The 17,501-nt window shown below is 40.6% G+C and overlaps 1 protein-coding gene and 1 non-coding gene across 3 annotated transcripts in view; one reads left to right on the forward strand and one right to left on the reverse strand.

Annotated features, from left to right (window-relative positions):
* ACSL3 (acyl-CoA synthetase long chain family member 3) overlaps positions 1-11,513 on the reverse strand; it is a 37,193-nt gene extending 25,680 nt beyond the window's left edge. For both annotated transcript variants that reach the window (XM_023529723.1, XM_011358510.2), the window contains exons 1-3: positions 11,096-11,513; positions 1,401-1,578; positions 37-146 (exon numbers count right to left, since the gene is read on the reverse strand). In XM_023529723.1, the coding sequence (XP_023385491.1) occupies positions 37-146; positions 1,401-1,578; positions 11,096-11,473 (666 nt within the window). In that variant the 5' untranslated portion in view covers positions 11,474-11,513. The remainder of the gene's footprint in view (positions 1-36; positions 147-1,400; positions 1,579-11,095) is intronic.
* LOC111738717 lies at positions 2,083-2,201 on the forward strand. The gene has a single exon (XR_002779958.1). It is a non-coding gene; the product is annotated as a 5S ribosomal RNA (ribosomal RNA).
* Positions 11,514-17,501: the final 5,988 nt, after the last annotated feature.

Consider the following 17,501-nt stretch of genomic DNA (forward strand, 5'->3'; position numbering starts at 1 on the left):
AAAGTATCAGACAGTTATAATAACTCCGGGCCTCACCTTCAACTTTGTCTGTAACAGTTCTTTACTAGTAATGATGTTGGTCACCTCTGTTTCATTTAAGCCATGAACAATTGCTGGACCTCCCAGAGTCGCATATAACGTAACAACTACAGGAAAAGAAGGGCAAGTTAAACATTCAAACATTTCACGGGAGCAGTAAATATAAGCAAAGCCTCTGAAAGCAGACGTGAATCATAATGGAGCGTACTGACCTTAGATCATTAGGGCCATAGTTTATGGTCTAACTGTGCTGTATTTTTCTAAATTACTTTAATAAACTAATCAACATTATGCCTACTCACACTTCCCTAATTTCCCCCAAGATTTGTTACTTTAAAGTAAAAACTTTTTAATTTTCTTTTGTTTTACCTACAGGTGTTACTCTGGGACTTTCATATTGGAAGGAATTATATCTGACCTATAAAATGTCAAAGTCTTACTTGGTACTAAAATAGGAAAAAGAAAATATACCAGTAGGTAACACGCTGAAGGTCAGATTTCAGTATTACACATTAAGAAAAGAGCATGAACAAGCATCAGTATTGCTTATTCTAAAGTAGAAAAATCTAAAGAAAAACATTCTTAGAAATGTTGAAATTAAATAACAATAATGTGGATTTTTACTTGCTTTCTAGCTCAAAAACGTTAGACTTAAGTGACTTTCAGAGATGACAATTATTTTAAAGCTTCTCGAAAGAAACATTTTGTAAACTTACACCTGTGAAAACAAAAAGGTATCCCAGTTCAAACAAAGCAAGCAACCAACCAACCCAACAAACAAAACCTGTGGAGGCATTCACAACAAGAAATCTGATCAAAACAGCTTTTCTGTTTCATGTGAAGAATAAGGCATTGTCCCCACCTAACATCACGTTTTGGCACGGAGGCCTGGACTACCGCACAGACGGGGTTGCGAGGACCGCCACTCAAACAGCTAATAACACAGCAATTCTGTCATTTAACGTGGCGCCTAGGTCCAGTGCTGGAAGGTTTTAGAGTTCAGTGGCTATACTGATAGGAGCAGCGTAACAAAAGGACGCTAATTCAAAGGGGAATTCCTGAGACAGGATAGCAGAGCAACGGCCCTTAGGAGGAGGCACAGTTCCTGAGACCTCGAAGGTCCTCTATTAACAGGATCAGGTCCCCTCACCACACTACACGGACTGTCCCATGTGGTCCACAACGGGTTCCCTGTTCAAAGCAGACCAATAGGTCTAAGTTCTCCACCGACTGAATGCAAGATGAAAATTAACATCAGAATTTTCATCTCTTAAGAATGAAGTATTTATAATAAAAGCGAGTATCATCTCCCCCACAATAACAAAAGTCTCCTCCTCCAGAAGATAAAAAAGCCTACTTACGCTGAAAATTATACATGAAGCATGCCTGTGCAGCGATCATCCATTCGGCCCTGGTTTCACAGAAGATGGCAATGTTGGTCTTTGGTTTCTGACCCAACGCCTGTAAGCCATTTCCAAAATTAAAAGCTCTAATGAAGACATCTTCATAGGAGAGCCAATTATAGTGTCCGAGAATAACCTGATGAAACAAACAAAAAACATATAAACAACTTCCGGTGTAACCAAAATATTAACTGCTAGAAAACCAGGATGTGTTCTAGATTTTGAAAGGCCAGGACGTTATATCTCCATGTCGTTAAACTATTTTTAAACAAGAAGCTAGGCAGTGAGTGGCATGGATGGATCTTGAGATAATCATGCTAAGCAAAGTAAGTGAGACAGAAGTTGAAAAGCACATGATATCGCTCATATGTGGGATATAAAACTGAACAAACAAACATAATGAATAAACTGAGACTCATGGACACAGACAGTGGATTAGTGGTTACCAGAGGGAAGGGGGAGGAGGCTGGTAGGGTAAAAGGGGCCAAATAAGTGGTGACAGAAGGAAATCTAACTAACTCTGGGCAGTGAACACACAGTGCAAGACATATATGACTTTCTGTTGAATTATACACTTGAAATTTATTTGATTTTGTAAATCAGTGTACCCCAATAATTTTTAATTCTAAAAAAGCTAGGGATCTATGGCCATGCTACCCTGAACACGCCCGATCCCGTCTGATCTCGGAAGCTAAGCAGGGTCGGGCCTGGTTAGTACTTGGATGGGAGACCACCTAGGAAGACCAGGTGCTATAGGCGTAAAAAAAATAAAATTAATTAATTAGTGAATTAAAAATTTTTAAAAAGCTAGGAAGTGGGTTTCAAGTGAAAAATCTATTTTGAAAATCAGCTATTGTGTGATATCTTCTATAACTATTCAAATTTTATGCTAAATCTTCAACTGTAATTTTTGTGTGGTTCCTCCCCCCTCAAATATTCAGTTTGATGGGATCAACTTCCTGGCCCAATGGTCATACACTAATAATTCATTTATAGATTTTATTTACTTAAACAGTTTAGATGTTAGTTCAAAATTTAGCCTAGTACCAAATACAACTAATACCAAAATTTTACGTTCCCTTTTCTTAAGAATTCCTGAATTTCAATAACAGATGCTAAAATATGATTCACAAACAGAAACTGGCGTGTCCCAAGCTAATAGAAATATTTACTGCTGTTCAGTTTGAATTGCTGTATCTAATTCTGGATAAGCGAAGTAAACAAGTCTATTTCCACAACCAGGTGGTAAGTTCTACTATGCATCAGAGTTCCTCTGCGGAAGCCTTCAACACTCACTAGCACACTGGATGTGCAGCACGTCATCTGCACTTGCCAAGTCCACCATGGTAACAATCTCCTTCTCAACTGCTTAACATATTTTTGTCTTTTAGGAATTTTCTCTTCCTTAGATCAGACTATTAAGTCCTCAACTACATAGAGATTGGATAAAAACCTCCTCTCACTGCAAAAATATACAGATAGTTCCCAAGCATGGCTGTGTCATCACACACCTTAAAACCATTTTCAAAAATGCATACAATGTTTAAGAGATTTCAAGAAATAGGTTGAAAATAAAAATGGGGAAAAAAAAGGATAAATACTGCCCTCTAGTGTCCGACTTCATAATGAACTTAAGAAATACTTATATTGATAAGGCAATTGTCTTTAAAATGCTTATTTAACCCTAGTGGTCCCAAACTCTCACCTTGCTCTGCACCCCCACGAAATGCTCACCACGAGGAGCTCCAATGACTTCAAAAGGAGCTCTGTGGGGGTGAGAAGACAGATGAGAATTTGGCCGAAATGTGCAGGAACTGCATTATAATTATTAAGAATTTTACATTCCAAAGCATGAGCTGCCTCCTCCTACATTCTAGAATCTAAATGACACACTTTAGAAGTTTCAGAGGATATGTGATCTGAAAAGGCATTAGATATATAATCCAAATATGAAAATCTATGTGATGGTGCCACCGTGTGGCAAGAAATCAAATCATGGGTTTAATTCAAGGATAATCAAAACCTGAGTTTCATTTAATTCTTTAAATCATTGAATCGTCTAGTTGTGTTCTCCCCCATAAATATTACATTTAAAGGACTCCCAATTTTATCTGACTTGGGCTGGGAAAAGTTTCTAATCTTAACTTTGTCCCTATGATGAGCCCAACCTGAGATTAAAAGCAATTTATTTATTCCCTGCCTAGACTGCCGGAACACCACTACATACCCAACTTTATTAAACTGAGAATCACAGAGCTCACCCCCCCCCCACCAGTGACCCTGTTCCACTTCCTCTCCCCTTCTGAAATGGCTATTTAAAATCTTCTCTCTACTCAAATGGCCTCTACCTCCTCCTTCCCTCTCCACTCCCAGATGATAACATCTCATACTTTGCTGAGAAATTAGAAATTAAACAGAAACTCCCTTATCTTCCTACCATCTCTTTAATAACCTGCACACATCTGTACCCAAACCTCTGCGGCCCCTCATGGTATGACAATGGTCAAAGTGTCCCTGACAAAAGCCAAACTCATAAGGACTTTGCTTCAAAGAGCTCCCCAAACTGCCATCTCTAGCCCTGACCACCCCACCCCTTGGATATCCATCCAACTTACTTTCTACCTGATTATTCACCTAGGATGTCTACCAGATGTGCCCCAAAGCCAGCCATTTCCTTCTACCTCCACCGGCCATCCTAGTCCGTCTCTCCCCTGAACTAATGAATGCTGACTGGCCAACTTGCCATCCTGATTCCCCTACGGTAGTGAGTGGTTTTTTAAAAAATATAAATCGGCTTACTCATCTGCAGTGTCCTCCCTGTCCAGTAGTAATGGAGTCCAATCCTCACCTTGGCCTATAAGGCCCCAAGGGACCTGGATGTTGCAGGTCTCTGTGCTCATCTCAAGCTCTCCTCCTCTGACTCATTTCCTGCAAACAGAACTGTGTCCTTTCTGTCCTTCAAACAGGCTAAGCCAAGGCAGGAGCCAGGATCAGGCAGGAAGCAAGAAAGGCGCCCGGGCCCAGAATTTCAGGGGGTACCGACTCTCAGGGTCGGAATGCCTTCTTACACTCTGCACCCTTAAGCGCCTCACCCGACCGGGCTCGTCCCTGTGTGAGAGCCACCGCCCCATCCTGTCCCACTGCACACGGGGCTCGTTACCCAGACCTTCGCAAAGTTGGCTCCGGCTGCTGTTCAGGCCTCCACTGGGCCGTAACCTACCCGGAATGGCTATATTTCATCTCCAGTCACCTGTATTTCTTCACAGTAGTTATTAACTGTTAACTCATTTATTGTCTCTTCCTCCTTACAAATATAAGATCCGTGAGAAGAGTAACCTGCGTGTCCAGTTCATTACCGTATGTCTGGTGCCGACAACAGCACCTGGCACATGGTAGGCACTCAGCAATTATTTGCTAAATGTGTAGAATGGGGGGTATAATTAAACACAGCCTCACTTCACTCTGGGCCTTTAAGGGGTCTTCTCTCTCCTCTGGCAGCTGCATTTTTAAAGAGATTGCATCAAAAAAAAAAAAAAAAATCCATATCCGTCTCATCATTTCACTCCCACAGCTACTTTTGTTCTGATCGCCGTGCAATCGCAAATACCCTTTGCCTACCACCTCTTAAGTATCCTGACCCAAGACCCAGGAAAATGAATGCTTCGTGTGGCTATGGGAGTGACTAAGGTGGAGCCTCTGAGCAGCTTCTTCATTTGTAAACTCACTTTGCTCTCACATTTAGTTTTCTGCTTTTATTCCACGGCGGGTTCGGGTGTAACATACACGTGTGTAATGTCAATGTTATCACTCAGACTATCGCTGTCGGGGACACAGGAACTTAACTTACTCTGTGTGGGAACCTATGACATCAGATGTCTGATAATGCTGATGATGAGGGTCTCTGACTTCAAAAGAAAACTACAAAAATAAAATGGAGCTGACATACAGAACAGTCTATAAAATAAAAACATACAAACACTTAACCGTCAGGGCCCTGAAGAATGAGACAGTCTAATAGAGACCAAGTTTTCGGGACACTGAGAGTTTAACCTCTGGACACCAGCACTTTTTTTTATTTTTTATTTTTTTTACTTTAACCATTTAAAATGGAAATATTTCAAAATTACACACTTCCTGCCTTCTTCGGCAAAGTATACCTGACTTCATTTAGCTTCTCTCTCTGTAAATGAAAGTCATTATAAGCCAATTATTGTAGGGAGGCAGAGAAAGTGAAAATATTCGAGAAATCAGGATGGTTGGCAATAACCGCAGATGATGATGAGGACTTTCGCTAGCATTTACCATGGGGGAGTGTTAGCTTATTAAACTCTCACAGGAACGCTGACAGTTCTCATTATCCCTATTTTGCCCAGAAAAGGATAACTTTCTCAAAGTCACACAGCTAGCTATTAAGTGACGAGACCAGAACATGAACCAGGCAGGCTCATTCCAGAATGTAAGTGTTAGTCACAACCAGGCAGGCTCATTCCAGAATCTAAGTGTTAGTCACAATGCTTGACTGCTCCTGGGCAGGTGAGCAGGTGGCCTGTAGGAGGGGACAGGAGCGAAAGCTGAAGACTTGTTAAAAGAAAGGGTGGGGGAGAGGGGGATGGCTGTAAGTGGGGCGGGGAGGGGGCAGAGATCAAACTCCTAGTTTTCCGCCTTGAGCATTTTGGTTTGTGGCAGTGCCTTTAATAAATGGGGACCCGGGAGAGGAATGCATACGGAAAAACCAAGAGTTCTGTCAGGAAGAGCAATAAAATAACCAAATCACAAATCCTGGCCAAGAGATCGGCCATTATAGAAAGCAATTATGATGTCAATGTCCTAACAAGTAAGAAAATAAATATCATACACATATGCAAATGTGACTGCAGCAAAAAATAACACAACAGTAGGCACTGAGCAAGAAGAAAAGGAAGCCAAGTCAACTCCCAGGAACAGAAATGAGCATGTCTACGATCTTTCTGGATCTTTCTGGATCCCTTTAGAAGGTTATAGTGAAATCTCTTTGTAAGCACTATCATCACAAGATTCTTCCTATTTTCTTCTAATGTGTATAAAACGGAAGAAAAATTTTTTAAATGTTTCTAGTAGTTAGATCACAATGTTTAAATCAGCTTTGTGCTCTTTTCCATTTCAGAAACAGAAATGTAAAATTATTTTATTCTTTGCAACTTTGTTCTATTTCGGGTACGCGTATTTTAGAGACGCTGTGGAAACCAATCATTTCATTGTTCTTCACTTCAAAAGACAGTGGAACAACGCGTTTCCTGCTGGGAAGGTGGCAATCAGGAGATGCTGACTGACACACATTCCAGGTGCTTGACTCTGCTACGGTTTTATAAAACCACAAGAGACTTTAAATGATGGGCCAACAGTCCTGAAAAAGCTTGCCAAGACTCAAGAACACTGCTCCCTCTGCTTCTCTGCCTTTTGTTTTTCTACTTGTGACCCCTGGAGAGAGACCTGCCTTGGTGAAGTTGACGCCACCCTGTCGGCCACCCCACGGTGGGCATAATTAGAGGACAACCCTCACCAGTGCCTTTCCGCTTCCACTTCTCTTCCGTTGGGAGCTCAAAACAGACTTTTAGGGTAGGATGGAAACAAAGCTTCAGAGTTCGTTAACGGGAAATAAAGGTTTGTGCACTTTTGTTTCAGCCATGTCAGATACATTCTAGGGTTAATCCCCAAAGCTCAGCCCCTCAAAACAGGGAGGAAAGTTTTCGATGTTGCTACATCATTCCGAAACTATTAAATACTTCGTCAAAAACACGTTTGCACTAGACTGTTAGAAAGCACTGTGCTTAGAAGCCGCAAGGCCTAAGCAATCCCACTCTTACATCTACGTGCCAGTTGTGAAAGGTCCCCTTTTCACTGTCCTGTCATAGCAGATGCTGTTACTGCCGCAAGACAATGGATGGGAACAAGAAACCAAGAGGGGAAAAGAAAGACCAGCTTGTTTAACACATGGCTGAGATTCCCACTGTCCACTCTGCAGACAAATGCCCACAGCTGCTACGCAGACCAAAAGAAGCTAACGTCTTAGATAACCAGTGGTGAGCATACTTTCTTCCTGAGGAAAACTAACAGAAAATATCTGCTTCATTTATTATACACAAAACCTAAAAGTTAATTTCACACAAGAAAAGTATAGTATGTCTTCCATATGAGTTTAAACAAAGACTTCCAAAAATCTGCTGAATCACAAATGCCGATTTGATGGTGAATGTCAGCAACGGCAGACCTTCTGACTGTAATGTAGAACAGAAAAATGCCGATTAAAAATCGTTTTCCTCACCTTCTAACTTTTCTATTTGAGTTCAAATATATCTTTGTTGAATAAACAATGACTATAAAGGCACCATGGTCAGGAGAGGGAAGAAAAAGCCATGTGAACACATACACACAACACGCACACACAACACAAATGGCTTTCCTTGTGTCCACTGTTATCTGGCCATACTTAAGGAACACTTATGATAGCTCTGAGATTTTATTTTGTCCTAATTATACTGATACCTGAATTAAGAAGGAATTTCATATTCACCATATTTTTCTCCATTTTAAAAACTTGGGGATTCATTTGCTGCTATCAGTATTGAATGACTGAAGAATAGTACTAGCCCCATAAAAATCCCTATAATATGTGTGGGATACTTGAGAAAAGTTAATCTTCCTGCTAAAACAGGACTTCTGTTATATATGCTGAGATTAAAAATAAGAGAACCCAATCTTTGAATTCAAATACCATTAGATCAAAAGACAAAAGTGAATGTGTTTTACAGATACTATGAGAAGCACAGAAGAGAAGGCAGAGGAGTAGAAAAACTTAGTACCTAAAAAACACAGTGTTTTTGGTACCTTTTACAACTACCAGATCTCTCAAAAACAGAATCAAGGATGGTGTGCCATAAAAAGTAGCAACTAAATATGACACAAATCAAACACCACTATGATAAAGCGTTTTGCAAATGACAGTCTATAGGCTCCAGAAGAATAACCAAACGTGTTTAGCTATGACTTCAATTTCTAGAAATGTGCTATGAACTCTAGCTAGCTCTTAATTTAGCAGAAAAAATTCATTTAAGTGAGGCAAAATTAATCAGTGAAAGAAATATAGAATATGCCTTAAAAGTAGAGTGACCACACAATTTAACCAAACTACTTCTGAGATTTAAGGAGGAATGATTAGTGTCAGAATGACAAGTATAAATCAGGACCATTCCAGGCAAAACAAGGTAAAAGATCACTATTTAAATTGAGGAACATTTACAGATTTTTGTCTAGAGTTAAAACAATGTCTGTAATTTCTGAGCGTTACTGACACTAACTTGCTTCATGTTTAAAAGGAAAGGACTGTGAATTCGAATGGCGAGGGCCAAACCAAACGTAATGGGTATTAAGGAAGTCCAACAACAGTCCCCTGGCCCTGCGGTGGCTGGTGGCCTCTGAGTGTTTCCACCCCACCGTGTAATTATTTGGACTCTCCTCCAAAATCTGAGTTCCTTCGTGACTGACAGAAAAAGGCAGCTGGAGTCACCACATAGTTAGGGAAAAAGGATAAGGGGAAAACAACTTTGACTAAACAGGTATTAAGCCTATAAACTGACCAATTTATCAACCAACTACAGACCTTACTGCCTCAAAAAAGTTTTACCTCCGATATTTACCTACTGGAGTTTCAAGGACTGCTGATAACGAAGCCAGGCCATGTCTATACTTATGTGCACACAAAGCGGGGCAGGGTGTTCTAAGGAAAGTCACCTCACAGGGTGATCTGACCAGGAATTCCTAAGTGGGCAGGTCACGTGGGTAGTCATGCCCAGGCCCCTAACTTTAGTGAGAAGTTTTAAGCCCTGTGCACTGTTCTTGTGCATCTAGGTTAGCACACCTTTGAAATGCCAGAAGTAATACTCTTTGAAGGGATATTAACCCTCCAAAGAGCACATAATCTTATTAACTTTCCTGTAATCCAATCCCCGCCTTGCTTTCTCTCACAGCCATGTAATCTCCCCTACAATCCCTCCTTAATCTCAAATGCGTAAAAGAAGCTGCAAAACTGTTGCTCTCCAGCGCATTTGATATTTTGCTCCCTGGCGTTGTCATCTGTTGGGATACAATAAACTCATAAAAACTTTGTACAGGTTTAGGTGTTTCTTACACTGGCACTTAGTACCCTTCATCTGCTGCACTACTCCATCGTCTAAGTCTGTATACACCCCGAATTTTTCCCATTGAAATCCCAATAGTGACATAATAATAAAAGCTAGAACAGTTACACTAGGTGCCATGAACTGTTCTATGCACATTGTGTGTGTGAGTATGTGAACATACATTCACGTAATCCTCTCAGCCACTCTGAGTGCTGGGATTAGCTTACGGGGTGTGGAGCAAGACAGCCTGGGTTCTAGTTCCAGTTCACGGCTTGCTGGCTGTAATGTCCCTGGGTAGGTTACCCACCTATCTGCCCCTGTGTCGTCATCTGTAAAGTAAGGATGCTCATACCGACTCATAGGGCTATTAAGTCTGAAACAGGATGATATATGTATAGCTCTTACAACATCAGGGCTCAAAGAAATGCTAATATCGGCAATGATATTTATCTCCATATTATAGAAAAGAAATTGAGGCAAATTTGTTAAATAACTTTTCCAAAGTCACACAGCTAGTTAAGTGGAAAAGCTGAGATTCGAACCCATCATCTGCATCTGGGGTCCAGGCTCTTAACCACTATGCTACACTGCCGCTAAGGATGTCTTATCTAATTTCAAATAAACAATAGCAGCTTCTTCTATATTTGTGAAAAGAATTTTTTTTAAACCATGCAACTCCCACAACCAAAGGACCAAGACATTAGGTGACCAATGGAAGCTACGCTAAAATCCGAAATAGCAGGTCCCACCCCAAAACCCAGAGCAATCTCAAGCACAAACAGGTGCTTCTGGAGCTACCAAGAGTTTTGAGTTTCATGCCCCAATGGCCCTAGACATTCTATTCCCAGTCCTGGCAGACACTGAGGGTCAGACGTGCCCCCGCAAAGTGGGTATTCTCGGTGTCTTTGCGAAAATTCAGGACAAATGAGGACCAGAGTACAGAAAGAGATTAGAGCGCAGTCTAGCTGCCTTCCTGTGGAGAGCGGATTGCAAGCTGACGAGGTCCTTCCTTGCCATCTGTGAGGCCAGCCAAGGGTTGCCTCGCCTCAACGAACCCTCCTAAGACTGGGGAGGTACAAATTATTCAGGGAACAATGCGGTGTTGCTCCGAGACGGGGAAGTACGCTCACAGCCGCGAACAGACTGAACGGCAAAAGGTCATTAACAGAATATGGGTTAGGGGATTGTGCCAAAGATGATCTGATCCGAGCCAGCAACTGTATGCTCTGAGGTAAAAGCAGCCTGCAAAAATAAAACTGCGCCACTGCTCCGTCCTCAGTGGACGGTGGTCCTCCCGAGCCCACCTTTGTCTCTCTCTTTCTTTTCACATCTCCCACTGGTCCCACTCAGGTATGAAGCTGGACCTGGCACTTTCCCACTCTGTTTCTCCTGCCACATCAGCAAATGCCAAAGGAAGCAGGCCGTGCTTGTCCCTCGCCTTTTCTAAGGGTACATTTTATGCAGAGGAAAGTCAAAAGCAATGAAAGGTTACTTTACCTTTTTAAAAATTTTTCCATTTGGTTGTACTTCATCTTCCTCATTTAAAACTTCGCGTGTTCCCAAGAGTTTTTTGTTCTTGAATTTGTTTTTTGCATACATAAAAACTTTATCTAGTGTATCACATCCAGGGTATAATACTGAGGCCAAGCCATCCAAACTGTTAATAGATCTGTATGCAGACTCAGGTTTGGAATTTACGGGCTTTGCTTTAATTCGGTTTGATTTTTCTTCTCTTGACTCAGACAAAAAATAATATGGAATGTATGTTAAAACGGTATAAAGTGATATTATAAAATGTATAAAATATAAAAGAATGGGGTTGATGGTCTGTTTGAGCTTCATGGCAGATGCTTTTGAAGATACGTGGTTATTCATAAGTACTCAAAAAACAGAATTAACAGATTTCCGTAAGAATCTAGAAAGAAGAGAAAGAAAGATATTAATTCAAAATCATTTGTTAAATAACTTTAAAGAAAATTTTTCATATCAGATAACCAAATGAAGATTTTTTTTTCCCATTGAGCAGCAGCTAAAATACTGGCCTGTCTATTCCTATTTCTAAGAGACTTATTTGTACCATAGCTATTAATAATGGAATTACCACAGAAAACTTTCCACATCATTCTGTAAACAGGTGGCTTTTCCAACCTAATCCCAGTTCTCCACAAACACCTCCACTGGCAAGGAGCGGGTAAGCCAGAAGACCTACAAAAGAATGGAGACCGAAAATATACCCATTTCCTGTTCTCTAGTGTCTCGTTAGGTTTAAAACGGCTAGCACATGCATCTCTGCCACATTCTCCTCCCTCGGGGCCCAAGCAGCTACTGCGGATCACTGCTCTCCTTCCCAGTAAGCCATACTCACTCTAGGCAGCAACGAGCAACTCAAGCTGCAAACAACATAAATTCACTTCTCATAGTGGTTCTAGACATTTTTTCAATTTAGGCAGATTAAACCGTGAATCAAGAAGGCAGTAAACTTTGGTCATTTTATACTTTTCATTCCTCAGATTTACTGAGAACCTACTATGTACCAGATACCCTTCTAAGTGCAGGGAATATAACAGTGAAAAGTCTAAGTCTCTCCTCTCTGAAACCCACACATTCGTGGGAGAGGTGAACAAACACAGTGTGCACGCACACAGACTAGGCTGTGGCCTCAGAGGAACTTCACTGAAATAGGCCAGCCAAGTTACTGAACAAATAAACAAGCACAACACGACACCACAAGAAGCCGTGGAAAAGGGGAAGGGGAATCAGAATTTGGAATTGCTATAAAATATCTAAAATGTCCAGTTTAAAATAAGAAGTTATCAGGCATACGAACAAACAGGAAGGTATGACCCAAACATACACAGCAAGGGAAAGCGGGCAACAGAAACTGTCCTTCAGAAGACCCAAATGTCAGACTTAGCAGACAAGACATCAGAGTAGCTATTATAAATATGTTCAGAGAACTAAAGGAAACCACGCTTTAAAAATTCTAAGTCCAGTTCTGCAATTTTATAAGATAAGAAACACTCCCACATTTGCCCATGCACAGCTAGTGAGAAGCCAAGACTCCCAAATGAAGCCCAGGCTGTCACCATTTCAAATTGTCTTCTGTGACAACGTATGCACAGTACTCTGGAGAATGAGCCCATAAGATGCTGGATTTTTGCCAGAAAGGGCATGGGGGGAGCCACTGAGGGTTTCTGCAGAGGAAGATGGTACAATAAAACAGATGGCCATGCTACTTCCAAGACTAAGAGCTACCAAGAATACATACACCTTAATAACGCAGGAGAATAATGTTATCTCATTAAGGACTCTCTCTGAAATTTCATTTTGTATGTTTGTGTTTTAAATTAAAAAATATTGTGATAAAAAAAACTATCTTTATCCACAGATATGATTGTACATATAGAAAATCCTAAGTACTCCCCTAAAAAAAAAAAAAAAAAACGAATAAAACAGTTCAGCAAAGGTTACAGGAGGTAAGATGAATATCCAACAATCATGTTTCTACACACTAGCAGCGACTGATCAGAAAATGAAGTTCCGAAAAGAATTACATTTACTATAAGACTATAAGAAATACTACTTAGGATTAGATATAACGAAGTGCAAAATTTGTACTATGAAAACCACAAAATGTTGTTTAAAGATATTTGAGACCTAAATAGGAAAAATCCTGTTTATGGATTGTAATACTAAATATTGTTCAAATGGCAACATTCCCCAGACTGATGTACAGATTCAACACTTAATCCTTACCAAAATCTCTGCTGACTTTCATATAGAAATCTGTAAGCTGATCCTAAAATTAGCATGGAAATTCAAAGTAGCCTGAAGAGCCAGAATTTAATTTTAAAAAAGAACAAAGCTGGAAGGTGCATACATCTTGATTTCAAAACTTACTACAACACAACAGTAATCAACACAGTGTGGTACTAGTGAAAGGAAAGACACATAGATCAATGCAATAAAATTGAGGATCAACGATCAACTCTTATACTGTGGATAACAGATTTTCAACAAATGGCAAGAGAATTCAATAGGAAAAGAATAGTCTTTTCAAGAGACAGTACTGAAACAACTAGGTATCTACATGTAAAACAACAAAGATAGACCCCTTCTCTTATACCATACAAAAAATTAACTCAAAATGAACCACGTAAGAACTAAAACTATAAAACTAAGTACTAATCAGGAAGAGTACAGTAAAAGGTAGAGGCTGGTTTCTTCTTGGACCAAACAACAACTTATGATCTTAAAGTCTGGGGGAAAGGAGGGGAGAGAAATGGAGATTTTGTATAGACGATACCACATAGTTTGAACATGCAAAAAAAAAAAAGCAGGTGTGTTGATGAAACAATCAGCCACCCACGTAGAGCAGGGTGGGGATGAGGAGATGAGGACAAGGTGTTTTAAGGCACCAAATTGTAAAGGTCAAACTGTTGTGGCCTTTGATGCTAGGGAAGGAACTTAGTTTGTGTTCCGGTGTACACGAATGCAGTTTTAGAAAATAATTGTATGTAGTGGATAACTAACCTGAAGGCAGCAAACTGGAAGCAAGGAAATGAGATTAAAAAAACACAATCAAATAGCTGAAATAAACCTTTACTCCTCGATGAGGAGGCCAGGGTGGTGTGACATGGAGCCAAGCAGCTGGGATTCCCAGCTCCTACCTGCCCAGAGGGTGGTGCAACGGTGGCAGCCATTACTCCAGCCCTTCCCAACATCTGAAACCTCTCTGCTTAAGACAGTGAGGGCTGTTTCTGTTTCTGAATCCTGAACAGAATAAAGTCACAAAGTAACACAGCAGCAGTGAAAATAATTCTGGTGGCTTCAACTGAGACGGATGGTTGGTCAGTGGTTAGACAGACGGCTGGTGGAAAGGAAATGAATACGACTCTTGAAAATAATGGGTTTAAGATGCCTGTGAGTCATCCAGATACATAAACTGTGAAACTAAGAAGGGCCAAAGCTAGAAGCACACATTTTGGAGTCATAATGAGATGAAAGATGAGATTGCCCAAAGAGAACATGTAGGAAATCTCCGAGATCAAGTTCAAGGACAGAAAACTATGAAGGGAAACTAGTGCCAAGACTGAGGAGGCAAATCTCACTGAAAATGAAGTAGGAGAACCTGGAGAGGGCAGTGTCACGAACGCCAAGGGAAATGAGAGCCAACAAGTAAATGTTCAGTGCTGTCACATGAGCCACGATGGACCAGCTACATGCAATTCAGACATTTCATTTTTCTAAAATGTTTCAGATAAACTAGGTAAATAGGTCTTTGGCTAATTGATTCTTGTTTGCTGAAACAGGTATGGAAAATCTAGAGGACGAGGAAACCAGTCACAGATACTTTACTATGTTGTCACACCTTAAAAGAGTATCTAACCTTTCAGAAAGTAAACTTGGACAAATAAATCTTTTAATCTTTTCCTTCACAGCTTCCAGGTTTCCAGTTTAGTTTAAGAAGGCCTCTTCCACCCCAGGGCTAAACTAATGGTATATTTTTTTCTAGTACTTGCATAATTTATACATTTAGATCTTTAATCAATATGGATATTGTGTAAGGGAGGAAAGCTAACTTTCTCTTTCAGATGAACTGCCTGAGCCATTTATTAAATAAGCCACATTTCTGTCAATTAACTAAAATGTCATCTTCGAAAATAAGTTCTCGCACATAGATGTTTCTGGACACTATTCTGCGTCTTGGACCCGTCTACTGCTTTGCTTCACCATCCTATTCCCAATGCACATCTGCAGCAGTCCTACTCAACTGTGATCCACGAACCAATCACATCGGAACTGCCTTAGAGGATATTTAAAATGAAGATTCCTCAGACATGTCTCCCCCTTTCTCCCCTCCTCAATACTATAAATCGAAAACTCTAGTGGCAGACTCATTTTAAACAGCATCCGTGTGATATTTATATACACTAATGCTTGAGAACTTACTGTTTTAAATATCTGCTAAGACCCTCATTATCCTTATTTTTCAAAATTTTCTTATCAAGTCTTATAGATTTATTCTCCCACGTAAATTTTAAAGATTTAACATTTCCATGGCGAAAACAATTAAAAAATCAAAAGGAAAACAAGATTCGGGGGCGGGGGGGACACCTGACAAAATATACAGAGAGCCTATTAAAAAAAAAAAAAATCAAGCAGCACCAAGGAAAACTAGGCAAAGAATATATACAGACAAGCCAAAAAAGAGGAAATGCAGATGGCTAATACATATAGACAATATGTTCTCCTTAACTTGTAATCAAGATTAAAGTGAAGCCAGGCCAATTTTCATCCAACAGTTTCACAAATATGTAAAAGACTGCACTATCCAGGGCGCGCTGGAACAGTGTGGTAGTATTTAACACACACACACACACACACGAACACCCTTTGCCATCCCGCATTCAGAACTCTCTTCTACAGAACAGCAAGTGTATATTAAGCACATCTGAACACGAATTCAACCACTCATTTATTTCCCAAGTATTTATTAAACAGACTCCACAGCAAGCACTCTTCCAGATGATGGAGTCACATCTGAACAAAACATGAGAGGTAAACAGACCATGGACAAATAACGATAAGTATCAGGAGGTGACAGGAGCTAATAAAGCACGCTAAGGGGAATGAATATCGGGGGAAGAGAGGGTTGCTGCTCTATGAAGTGGTTGGGCAAAGGCACCTCAGATGTTGTGAGCAGACGAGAGAGGGAGCCACATGGACACCTGAGAGAAGAGCATTCTAGTGGAGCCCAGGGAGGAAGGCGGACAGCGAAAGGAGATGAGGTCAGAGAGGATACAGTGAGAATGGGGCCAGACCCCAGACCACCGCTGAGAACTGTGCTGACATGAGCAAAATCATCTGACCTACCATAAAAAGGATGGTCCTGGCTGCTGAGGGAAAAAGGAGACCCATTGGGAGCCTTTGCAGGGATTGGCCATGAGATGACAGTGGCTTTGAACAGAATAAGGATGAAGGAAGTAGTGAGAAATGACCTAATTCTGACTATTTTCAAAGTACAGCCTTACGTACAGTGAGAGAAAGAGAAGTCAAGAGTGATCTAAAGGTTTTGGGCTTGAGACATTGAAAAAAATTTTGAGCCATCATTTACTGAGAAAGGGAAGACTGCAGAACAGACTGGAGGAAAGAATATTCAGTTTTGTGGATGGTACCTTTGGGAGTTCTCAGCATCCTGATCATATTTACAGCCCTGAGACTGGCTGAGACAGCCTAGGATATGAGAAGAGGTACAAGGGCAGGTCCTGGAGCATGTCAGCATTTCGAGGGCTCGGGGAGGAGAGGGGCCAGCAATCGGAGCATGAGAGGAGGGGTCCATGCTGGCAGAGGAAAAGTGGGAAAGGTGGAGTCACAAAAGGACAGTGATCAAATTTACACGTTACCCACAAGTCAGCGAAGGTAAGGACTGAAATGGAAATCAAAGCCCCAATGAGATGAGACTTCAATCCCATTAGGATGTCTATTATTTAATTTTTTTAAAAAAAGACAACAAGTATTGGTGAGGAGGTAGGGGTGAAGAAACACTGGAACTCTTATGCACTGCTGGTGAGAATGTACAGTGGTGCGGGCTGCTATTGAAAACAGGATGGTGGCTCCTCGGAAAATTAAACATGGAATTAGCATATGATTCCGCTGCTGTGTATATTTCCAAAAGAATGAAAAGCAGGGACTCAAATGGCTATCTGTATCTCAAAGTTCATAGCAGCATTATTCATAATAACCAAAAGATGGAAACAATCCAGGTGGATTGACAGGTGAATGGATAAACAAAATGTGGTATAGACACACAATAGAATATTATTCAACCTTAAAAAGGAATGAAGTTCTGATACATGCTACAACATGTACGAACCTTGAAAATATACTATACTAAGTAAAA

Source organism: Pteropus vampyrus, unplaced genomic scaffold (genome assembly GCF_000151845.1).
Source record: "Pteropus vampyrus isolate Shadow unplaced genomic scaffold, Pvam_2.0 Scaffold42, whole genome shotgun sequence".
NCBI classification, from domain to species: domain Eukaryota; kingdom Metazoa; phylum Chordata; class Mammalia; order Chiroptera; family Pteropodidae; genus Pteropus; species Pteropus vampyrus.